The sequence below is a fragment of the Cydia splendana genome, chromosome 21, assembly GCF_910591565.1.
Source record: "Cydia splendana chromosome 21, ilCydSple1.2, whole genome shotgun sequence".
NCBI classification, from domain to species: domain Eukaryota; kingdom Metazoa; phylum Arthropoda; class Insecta; order Lepidoptera; family Tortricidae; genus Cydia; species Cydia splendana.
Window position 1 is genome coordinate 1838194 of NC_085980.1, and position 12581 is coordinate 1850774.

Consider the following 12581-nt stretch of genomic DNA (forward strand, 5'->3'; position numbering starts at 1 on the left):
TGTAATTTACCATGTCTTATAACTTTATTTCTCTTTCCAGTATCCGAGACATCGTCGCGTCCCACCGCTCCCGTGGTCGGCCGCAAGCGCAAGCCCGAGCCCGAAGACAACATCTCCATCGCCACCGAGGCACGAGAGGCCGACAGTCCCGTCGGGAAGAGGCAAAGACTGCTCGAGAGGCTGGCTCGGCCTTTCAAGAGAACCGTGCTTATGCCTGCTAGGAGGAACGCTGAGGTAAGTTCTTTATTAAATAATCACTAGGCCGAAAATTCGATAATCTGTTAGAAAATGCTTCAAAAGCGCAACGAGCCAGAAGACAATATCTTTATCGCCAGCGAGGTGCGGGAGGCTGACAGTCCCGTTGGGAAACGTCAGAGGCTGTTAGAGAGGCTCGCCCGGCCTTTTAAGAGAACCGTGCTTATGCTTGCTAGGATGAATGCTGAGGTGAGTTCTTTATTAGATAATCACGAGGCCGAAAGTCCGATAAGTCTGTTAGAGAATGGTTTAAAAGCGCTACTCTTTTTAACCAATTTCGCTTTTTGTCGCACAGCCAACTTTCTGCATTCAACATGATCATGATATTGAGATCTAATGTGCGTTTAAGTTTTTATTTTTGAGTACATTTTCACTAAACCTGTCATTGTCCATTACTATAGTTGGTCAAACCAAATTTGTCAGTAAATAAGAACAAAAAACTATACTCATCCTTTTCTTTTGGGTGCTAATACTAGTGTAAGACAAAGATAGTATGATTCTCTCTGTCTACGTTTGAAATGAGGCAGTCCTTTGACAAACTATATTTGTCCTCCAGATCGTGGGCATCAACACAGACTTGCCTCTAACAGCTCCAGTGGCCTCCACCTCGAGCTTCGACCCCGAGACCCTGAAGACGACCCCCGCAGACATACAAGCCTCCCCCGCGGCTCCACCCGTGCCCACCGCGCCTACTGCGGAAGACGCCAAACGGTGCGTCATCATGTAAACTCGAAATATATCGTGCGTTCCACGGAATTGTTCAACTTGTGTCCCGTACATTGTACAAACATTTTTATTAGAGTTCCTCATTCTCGGAGGAACTCGGAAAGAAATCCAAAGGGGTTCGGAAAATGTTCAGAAAATTTGCAAAAAAGGACTCCCTCGGAACCAATGTGACTCGCGAGCGAAGAAGCTCCATGTGTGTCGTCACGCCTTGTCCGACTATAAAGTATAAAAAAAGTGTTGGGAAAGGACATGTTCGTGGAATGTCCCATTTATGGATCTAAGAATTATTGGACTGAAACCTTAACCTCCTAAGACCCCGCGTACAAATTTCTGTACATATTCCACAATCTATTTTGAACTTTTATTGTGTAACTAAGGGTTCTAAATTCAAGAACAAAACAACTTCGGATGACCGAACGGGATAGTCTTATGTATCTTTCAGTAGGACTAGCAGCGAAAGCGCTATTATTGTTTGTCCTTGTCACAGTCTCACATTTTTTTTCCCCACCGTAAATTTAGTATGAATTATGGTGGGCAACAAATAAATTCGACCAATGATAGTGTCGCATTGCGTATGTTTTGTCCCTCACAGAGGTACGCGTATACCACTTCTATAGGATCCTACCTTCTATGTTAAGTCCACTAGCTCTTTGATTCACATAGGCGGCGTTGCTCTGGGCTCTGCAGATACGATTTATATGTAATAAATAATACCTTCGAATAATTACTATGTTTCATTATTATATACCTACTTATAATGTCGAGTTATGTTATGTACTGTCCCATTATTATAATTGATTTCTATATGTAATTAAATCATTATTATGTATTCCCAGAGCTCGCTAGTAGAATATATAATAAAGTAAATATATAATTTGCATTGTAAATAGTTCAAATTTAGTTTAGATCACGCATAGTATATGAAACAATGAGATATATTGAAGTGTATTTTGAGCAGCCATTAGAATTGATAATCGTAATTTTTGATAAGCTATATAAAAGTTTATAAAGTCATTATAACACTATAACTAGTGTTATAACTAGGGATTGCAAACCGGATTGATTTTCAATCCGGCCGGATCCGGCCGGATTTTGACCTCAATCCGGCCGGATCCGGCCGGACCGGATCCGGTTAGGTATAAGGATATTAAAGTTAATTAAATGGCATATTTTTCAAGTTTTATGCGTTATATGAGAAACAAAGGGTATTTTTACAAATGTATTCATAAAACAACAATTTGAAGTTAATAAGAAATAACTTTTTAACAATAAAATAAATCTAAGTATTAAAAAGTGTCACGTAGTCAATCTCAATTTAAAAATAAAATATGAAATCTAAGTCATTTATTAATTTTATTATATTTAATCATTCACATTCTGCTCAAATTTATACGTTTACAATAAAAATATAAATTTGATTAGATTCCAAAGCCTGTTAATGGGATAATTATGGGATGGGAAATGGAACTCCTTGAAAGGACAAGTTTTCGTAACTGTTCTTTGATGGAATTATTTAACACTTTAAACTCTCGCGTTTTGTACACATATTTAATTACACAAACGGGTCTACCGCGATATAATTTCATTGTTTTTCAACGTCGGAATTAAAGGTAAAAACAATGAAATTATATCGCGGTAGACCCGTTTGTGTAATTAAATATGGAATTATTTGTAACGCTGACATCCATTCTAGTAACAAGATATTTTACTTTTAACCAAAATTGTATGAAATGCGTTCCAATATTATCTTGCTTTCATTTTATATCCGTGAAAATAGTTTTATAGCCTAAATCACAAATAAATAAATAAATAATACATGAATAAATATTTGGGGACAATTTTATACAGATCGACCTACTCGTAGCCCCAAACCAAGCAAAGCTTGTAATATGGGTACTAGCTAGCTCTAGGTAGTACTACTTGGCGACGATATATATACGTATAGTATATTGATAAATACATGCTTATATACGTAGAAAACACTCATAACTCAGGAACAAATATCTGTGTTCATCACACAAATAAATGCCCTTACCGGTATTCAAACCCAGGACCATCGGCTTCATAGTTCATAGGCAGGGTCACTGAATGGTCACTACTCACTAGGCCAGACCGGTCGTTACAAATGCCTTCCATGGCATCTCCATCCTTTAATGTTTACTTCTAATTATTTAAGTAATCGTCGTATCGTGCCGATTCGTGCCACTAACATGAAAGAAGAGGAAATCCTCTTCTGTTCTCAATCATCGTCATATTAAATATCTGCTTATTTTACTAAATTTGGATTTTTTAATTCGTTCTTTATTCTGTTTAACTTCTTTCTTCTATCCGTCGCCTTTATCTCACTTAAAACGCGCAGTGGGTGCTGTGTGCGGTCTTTTTTTCTATTTTCCCGGATCCGGTCCGGATCCGGTGATTTCAACCGGATCCGGTAGCTTCTAAAAAGTGCCGGATCCGGCCGGATTACCGGATCCGCCGGACCGGATTGCAATCCCTAGTTATAACGACTATTTAAGTTGCCCTGTCCAATGTGCATTGCGTCTCGCTCTATCATTAAGCAAAGTGTGAGACGCAAATACACATTGGACAAATATATTGGACAGATGGAATACCACCCTAAGCTAGCAAGCTACTGTCAGTTGCAAATATAGTTAAGTTAATGTGTTTAAAATGATTTAAGCACAGCTTTAGATAAAAAACTTGTGCAGATAATATTGAACACCTCACCCGCTTAGCTAAAATCAGGACGCGAAGCACGAAGAATATCGTACATTGACGCGCCATTGCCTATCTCTATCTCACGCGCATACTGCAGTCCTGCTCGCACAGTGACATTGACCGCCGGCATCATGAGCGGGACCGCAATATAATTACGCGCGTGCGATAGAGATAGAATCAGGCGAATGTACGAAATTCTATGTGCTTATCGTCCTTACTTTACCTGAAGGCTGCTCAAATAACATTGATTGCAAATTGTGTGTTATACAATAGGAATATATGTACTGACCAATACAGATGTAGTGCATAATTATTTTCCTTCGTATTTTCACGGAAACGTACGAACGGTTTTTTCTTCATACAAAAAATACCGGTATTATTAAGTTCGTTTTCGTTCTTTGGTTTATTATTCCATTTTTAATGGGACAATCTAATAATACGAAGTTGTTACCTAAATACGTGATTCAGTCCTACGTAAAAAGCATAGAATAATAAAAAATATGTTGCTATTTCGGGTTTTTCAAAAAAACCGGTTCTGACCCCTGGTACGAAGGTGTCTTGCTATTTCAGTCAGTCTCGGTATAGAAAGTACTGAGGTTGACTGAAGTAGCATGACAAATACGAACGTTTCCGAGAAAATACGATGGAAAACAATTATGCACTACATCTTGGTACATTGTATGAGAACAATGGATTTGTTCGATCAACAGTAATTATGTGAAAGACAAAGAAAATAATAAAATATTTAGTTGTTGTTAGATTGAGAATTAGGTGAAATATATTGCTTAGTGCGTTCAGCAATATAGGGTAGAACCGGATTGTTATTATCTCCGAGTTGGGCGGTAATCTATACATTTTGGGCCTGAAATGATATTCAATGTTTGCCAAAGAATGCATGATTATTGATTAGTGTACCTAATCCACAAATTTTACAAAGACAATGCACTTCGAAATCGTTTGTAAAAAATTCAAGAGTTCTCTGAAAAGGACTCAATTCTCTACAAAAGACTCGGGTCTCTAACAAGGAACTCGAGTGTAGACATAATAGGGGATATTACTGCAATGTTCTGTCGCTAGAGTGCAGCACTACCGACTCAGTAAATTCATAGACTAACTTATACATACTGTGCCTTAAACTGTTTTTTGACAAGTTTTCACAGACAATAAGATATGACATTGATGCATCAAGGCGGTTTGTTAACAAGGGCCTACCGGTAAACGCGAAAATCGAAATTTAGTTATCTGCCTCTTTATCGCTCGAATATGCAAGAGTGATAGAGAGATTAGATAACGAAATTTCGATTTTCTTGTTTCGCGGTAGGCCATGTGATTGACGTGACGTGTGATGTGTCAATGTGGTTTGTTTACTGTATGTGCCACAAAGGTGCCACCTACGCAGAGCTTTGCCTAATATTCCCTATTATACGAGTCTGAAAAACTGAGTCGTCTTGAAGCAGAGGACTCAAAAGACTCAAGTCCTAACCAACACTATTCTACAGCTCACAGAGCTCCATTTTATATTGTTTAGGCCAGGGGTCTCCAAACTTGTTTACCTGAGGGCCATATTGCGCCTCAGAAACTTTCGCGGGCCACCGTCGGCGCCGGTTCCTGCCTGCCTGGCTCCCGCGGGCTGGACGCTTTGGCTGTCGGCGGGCCGGATTTGGCCTGCGGGCCGGGGTTTGGAGACCCCTGGTTTAGGTCTATAAAATGTCAGATTATCGCCCAATTCAGACCCGTCGTGTACCTAGTACACTGTTTTATATGCGACCTTTTTACTCCTTGACTTACAGGACGTGTTATGAACTGAATACAACATAGTACGATCATTTTATAGATCTATTAGGTTCTTTAGATAAGACTTATTGTCACTATGCGTGGTGGTATTCATGAGAATTAGTACGCAGTTTGAAAAAAAAAACCGGACAAGTGTGAGTCGGACTCGCCCACCGAGGGTTCCGTACTTTTTAGTATTTGTTGTTATAGCAGCATCAGAAAAACATCATCTGTGAACATTTCAACTGTGGTGACAGACAGACGGACGGGCAGCGGAGTCTTAGTAATAGGGTCCCGTTTTTACCCTTTGGGTACGGAACCCTGAAAAATGCCGTATCTGGGGGCACGGCCGTGCCCCCGCCAAGACGAGACAAAGGGCAAAAGGCAGTGCATATCTTTTCTCGGTAAGTTTAGTGTGGAGAAGACCGTCTGGAAGCTCATTCATCGGTTTGAACTCTTGAGTTTGTATATACGCATACTCGATTTACAGAAGGTCGGTTGAACAGGAGTGAAGCTCTTCCTTTCTGACTGTCTGAGCGACTTACGTATACAAATACAAGAGTTCTTGTCCTATGACGGTCTTCTCAGCGATATGAGATTGATATATCCTCCTAAGGCCCAAGGTCCTACTTATAGTACTTCAGTTCGATGAAATTTTAATCCTATTCAATTGGAACAGTCGCTTTTGCTTTGTTTCGTTAAATTTTCCAATAACGCAAAATCAACTCTATTTCCTACACTGAAGGTTCAGATTTCAATGGTAAATTATGGAATTTTCATTTGTATGGCTAGGCCGTGGGCTGGGCCTTAGGAGGATAGAGCAGTGGTGGGCAAACTTTCTTCATAAGGGGCCAAGACTTTAAATAATTTTAGACGAGTGTCAGATTTACAGCCAAAATGCACATTTTTTTACAAAGGACCGGCGGCAGGCCGGAAAAGCCCCGCGGGCCGTACTTTGCCCACCACTGACGTAGAGTATCAATTTATCCTGTGGGAATTCTGCATCGTCATAAAATAACTTGGGTTAGTTTGTTATACCACTCAGTAGTTTCTTAGTCAAATAAAAACAATAACTTAAGATGATGTACTCTTTGTTCTTAAAATGACTCAAGTGTGTTATGATTTATGAGTCATTTTCTATGACATATTGCTTATAAACTCAAGGAAAACTATAAAAATCATTGTCACTATAGATTTTCCTAAGGCTTTAGCAAATCATAGTTTTATAAAATGTATATTTGCTAAGTTACATAAACACCAGAGGTTTCCAATAGTGCCATGCTTGTAAAATTTTGTATTAAAAATTAAAGTAAAAAATAAAAAAAACCACTTAATATCCCACCAAATACTGTCAGTCATATCATCATTCAAATACTGTCATCATTAGCCGAAACCTAGATTGCCGGTCGGTTGATCATTTAAAACGCCTGATACCAAATGGTTTTTAAAAACAAAACGAACCGTCGAACTCTGCGACTCATCAAACAGCGTCAAATCTACGTAACATATTGGCAAACATTTCTTTTAAAGTGACATCTGTTAACCCTTTGCCAGGCTAAAGGATATTTATATCCCAAATACGGCACTTCAAACATGTGTTCTATTTTCGATGAGTATGACTGACATTCGATTGTCATTTTTGAAATGTCAGCCTGGTAAAGGGTTAACTGATAATAGTGATAATTCTTGAATCTTACTCCAATAATATGAGGGTCACCGATGATGGGTTAAGAGTATTGCTGTTATTGTTAGTGAATAATTGTCTCTTTGGTTCATAGCACGTCCGCTTTAGTATTAAGATGTCCCTGTACATAGTATGATTAGATTTCCATACACTCTGTAAGGCCATAATAAATAATACTTTAGTACTACAATAAAAATGTTGCTAGTAATAGATAACATAAAACAATCACAAGATTGGATATAAAGAATAATTATTAAATTGTACAATGGGACTTAATCGCGTATTTAAGTTTTAAGATTTACCTCCGACGTTTCGAGGACGGCGTTGTCCCCGTGGTCTCGGAGAAGACTGGCTCAAGTTGACATCAACATCTTCTAGCCGCGCGAGTTTTTCGAACTACCCGCACTTGGTCTTGTCTTGTAGTTGTATAGAAACTCGCTCGGCTATTACAAAATGTTGATGTCAACTTTAGCCAGTCTTCTCCGAGACCACGGGGACAACCCCGTCCTCGAAACGTCGGAGGTAAATCTTAAAATTAAATACGCGATTAAGTCCCGTTGTACAATTTAATAATGTGTAAAAATCGTGAAAGTTGAAATCAGTGTTTTATAAAGAATAATGTTTTTGAATATTGTGAAGGGTAAGCTGTTCGGTAAAGGTTTGACTGGAGTATTATTTATGATGGCCCCGTCGCAGGTTTTATCACTTAACATTTAATATAGTTGCCGTAACAAATCGTGTTCGGAATCATTTATTTTTGTGCATTTTTACAATAAAGTATAGAAATTATTGATTGAGTTTTCTTGTTGTTGCCTTCAATATGCTGCCTTACACCACAGATTAAATAATAGTACTAGGTACAGTCAGCAGCAGAAGTTGCTAAGCGGGCCAGGTGTTCAAAATTATCTTGACGCGACTTTATTGTTAAGAGAATAAGAGCGTGTCAAGGTCATTTTGAACACCTCGCCCGCTTAGCAACTTCTGCTGCTGACTGTACATAAGGTTCACACACTAACAAAACGCGTATATTACGACAGATATGACCGCATGGTGGCGCGACAAGCGTCCGTTCCGTAGCGGTGCGCGGCAACTACTACTTGAGTACTACCTGCTAGACACCAAAATTGGTGTGGGCCGCATGTACTTGTAGCGACGCGACGAAATCGCGGAGTGAGCTACACCTGCTTGTGCTTACACTAGATAAATATACCTACCGAAATAAAGTATATTTGATTTGGGTTTCCACGGAAGACCAGCGTCAAGGTATCCAAGATCTCGCGTCAAATTATGGTCCCTATGACAGTTCGTTTTGTATGGAGGAACTGTCGAGTGTAATGTTTGTAGATATTTTTTTGACGCTTACCACATTAATTAATTCGCCATCTAGCCGAGCGTGAGAAGGTGTGGCGCCATCTATCCGAAAATGACTTTCTTGATCTCCGAGGCACGGTTTTTTCCTTAGACTTTATTTATCTTATACGGAGTTGCATACCTATATCTTTGTGTACAGTAAGCTACTTTGTAATATTTGCGTATTTTAACATGTACAGTAAGCTGCAGAGATAAACAGACTGACTTTAGTAGCGATAGGCTAGAAGGTAAGGTACCTACTTATCGAGAGTTTGAAATTACGGGAGTTGAAATCTTAACGATAGCAGCGACATCTGTGTTTAACTCTACGAGTTTATCTTCATTGCCTAAATACCTATAAACAGCTACACTCCTAACTGTACATGGATGGACCTTATTACAAAATGCATAAGGTCCACCGATGTACAGTTAACAGGATGGGTGATGGTACATTGTTATTCTCACAAAAGAATATTCATAAATTCTTTATTTGTATTGACATAGAGAAATATAGTCAGACAAGAGTGCTCACTCCATACATGAGTTTTGGTACCAAAAATATTAGTATTTTCATAGTCGACATCTAGCATCGAGTAGCGGAATCATCATAATATTTTAAGTACCAAAACAGATGTATGGAGTGAGCACTCTTGTATTACTATATTTATCTATGGTATTGATAATAATGAGTAATAATTTATATCTGCGGACGACTGTATCCTCCTAAGGCCCAAGGTCCTACCTATAGTACCTACTTATTCAGTTCGATGAAATTTAAATCATATTAATTCAAAACCAAAATTAACTCTATTCCCTGCACTATAGGTTCAAATTTCGGTGACAAATTCTGGATTTTTCATTTGTATTGAGAGTATAGCACTAATCGTGCAATAAATAACGTGGCAGCATTACAAAATCTTTCCAAATCAAATATATTTTTTAGCCGCAAAGGATCCGATTACAACAATATATTATGCTAATATATTTGAGACCTTTAATCGCTAAATTATTCTTTCATAAGCGTCAAGCCCGACTATTAAATTTGTGGGGTTCCGTAGCACCATTGTCTTACTCTTATACTTACAAGGATGGTAAACAAGCATACGGCCTACGTAATCATAAGCGGACATTGTAACTTACCTGCAAGCAACAAATTGCGGACATTGAAAAGCGACCCCTTTAGATAGTCTAGATAGAGATTTAGATACATTTCAATAACTTCTTCCCAAAAGGGACATTCGGAGCGATATGAACTTCGATCGCAAAAACTCTAAGGTTGCTAATTTTATTTATTGAGTAAATTGAGAGTTAATCGCGTATAAATTAGCTTGTCAATTACCTCCGACGCTTCGACGAAAGTGGACATTATCATTAGTTTTTCGAACTGTCCATTTTTGTAAAAATCATGAAAGTTTATAAAAATATTTTCCTTTTTCTTTGTTCTGTACCTCGATATCTAAAAATAAAGCGAAAGGGAAAGATTTAGATACCTACCGGTTATAAATAATAACATTAATAACACTGAACCTCCAACGTCAAAAAAACAACCCACTGCTGTGTCCCAAAAACAAACTTCGACGGATTATTCCACGGAGGCCCATGATACCGCTGTGTACACAAATAACCAGTTCCCAAACCTTACATCACTACCTAATCGACGAAAGTATCTCCAAATATTATTCATACACAAGCACAATATACATAGACAGGGGCGTATTTTGAAATTTGGCGCCCCGGGCCAATACGTTTCGCCGCCCCAAAAGTCAAGGAAGAAAAACAAAATGCAATCCGCCAGGGGTGGCATATGCCGCCCCCTGGGGGTTGGCGCCCCGGGCCATGGCCCGGATGGCCCTAGGGTAAATACGCCCCTGTACATAGAAAGACTAATAGATTTCCCAGACGATATTTTAAGATCTGTCGCCAAAGAATATAATACTCACTAGGAGTCTGTCGCGCTCACCACATTGCAAGGAAGGTACTTACCTATTAGGTATCAATTGCACTGTAACGGCGCGATTCGGGAAATCTATGAATTAGATATTCCCTAGATATAAAATAGTAACGATATGTGACGTTCCACGGCAAAAGGTACGCACGGGTAAAGACTTACCTGTTATTTAGATATTAAAAATGAAATATCCTGACAAAAGTTAGGACATCAGTGACGTCACCCTAAACATCCTGACAATTCTTGGACTGTTTCACCCAAAATACATTAATCCCTTATTCCAAAACCTTTCGAGATCCACTAGCTTCAAAACTCGCCACCATATGCTGTAGTTAGAGCATAACCTTCCCTTTTCTCTGCCCTCTCCCTTCCGTCTGTTCTGTTCCTTCCTTCTGTCCTCTGCCTTCTTTTCTCTGCTCTGAACTTCAAACTTTTCGGTGGTTTGTTGAGGTTTGTAAAAAACATGACACTCGCCAAGTCCCCCCGCAATCCTGACAAAAACGAAAAATCCTGACATATCAATCCTGACTCCTGGCCCCAATTTCACATCGGTGACAGGTGCGACGAATTGTAAAATCACTGTTGCTGACGTCACAGGCATCCATGGGCTACGATTACCACTTACCATCGGGCGGGCCGTACTCCTGTTTGCCACCATCATTGTATTATTTAAAAAAACTTTATTATATCGGATAAAAACAGATATTTCTCTTGCGAGGTTTCTGACAATTGTCAAAGATTTAGAAGAATTGTAGGTAATTCTTGACAGGTAATGAGTTATATGTCGGAATTTCGTGACAATTGTAGTGTTTCTTGTGACAATTGTCAGAAACCTCGCAGGAGAAATATCTGTTTTTATCCGATATAATAAAGTTTTTTTAAATAATACAATGATGGTGGCAAACAGGAATACGGCCCGCCCGATGGTAAGCGGTAACCGTAGCCCATGGATGCCTGTGACGTCAGCAACAGTGATTTTACAATTCGTCGCACCTGTCACGTTGGTGAAACAGGGGCCTGACGTATGGCAACCCTAAGTATTATTGTAAGATAATAAAATAATATTTTTGTTAGATATATTCACAAACGCGGCGCGCTCATTCTTTCTTCCGTGGATATATTTAATATGCGTAGAAATAGACGTTTATAAATTAGTGTACCTTTCTTATGTGTATATTTTATATGCACGTGTAATTGCAATACCCTTGTAGGGTAACATGTTGTAACTATTGTACCTATATGAGACCTGTACACCAACATGTGAGCAATAAACATATTCTATTCTATTCTATTACCTATAGGTATATGAAGTAACTACTCTAAACTTGCTCAATTTGCTCTACTACGACATACATTTATTTCCTCGCTCGATGAAAAAGTGGTCCTCTACCAGCTTATATGTAGGTAGGTATAAACTTTTCTGAAAAACTATGGAGGATAAAATCAGTTTTCCGTGCATGTCTGAAAACATTATAAAGCGTCTTACTCTTAACCCACCTGCAATATGGACAAAGTAATGAATGGATTTTAACATGGATAATTATTTTAAGTAGGTATTCGTTACCGAAGATAATAGGTATATAATGGGTTTTGCGGTAGGTAGGTATATTTTGTAGATGTTATTGTAAAGAAAAACACTCTTCTATAAATACAGGTGAATGGAATATAATGTTAAAAAAAAACTTGTAGGAAATCACAAACATATATTCTAATATTTCTAATTTACCAAAAAATACTTAGGCATTCTTATACCTGCGTAGTAAAAAATATTTTATAAGTAGGTACCTGAATTCGATAAAAGCAATACTACTGTTATGGCTCTACCACTCCGAGGCTCTACCAATAAGATCGTATCAGATTGCGCCCTCCATTGTGTAACTTATTATTGCAGGTGACTGTACTAGTCTTTTCAGCCTTAAAAGTCATAAATGAGTCGCTTAACTTCAAGCTCGGTTAAATCCATCTGTCAGATTATGCGATTTTGGTATTAAGAAAAGGTAGTAGGGTAGATATTTGCCAAGAGGGTCGAATGGATTTACCCATGGATTTACCCGATTGAAGGTATGACAAACGCACCCGCATCTCGTGTCGTGGTCGTATCGTGCTATATAATATAACGAACCAGTC

General features: G+C 38.6%; 1 protein-coding gene across 1 annotated transcript in view; it reads left to right on the plus strand.

Moving 5' to 3' along the window:
• The window catches only part of LOC134801125 (nucleolar protein dao-5-like), a 35969-nt gene extending 34048 nt beyond the window's left edge, over positions 1-1921 (plus strand). The window contains exons 10-11 of the mRNA XM_063773661.1: positions 41-234; positions 812-1921. Coding sequence (XP_063629731.1) covers positions 41-234; positions 812-982 — 365 coding nt within the window. The 3' untranslated portion in view covers positions 983-1921. The remainder of the gene's footprint in view (positions 1-40; positions 235-811) is intronic.
• The last annotated feature ends 10660 nt before the right edge of the window (positions 1922-12581 follow it).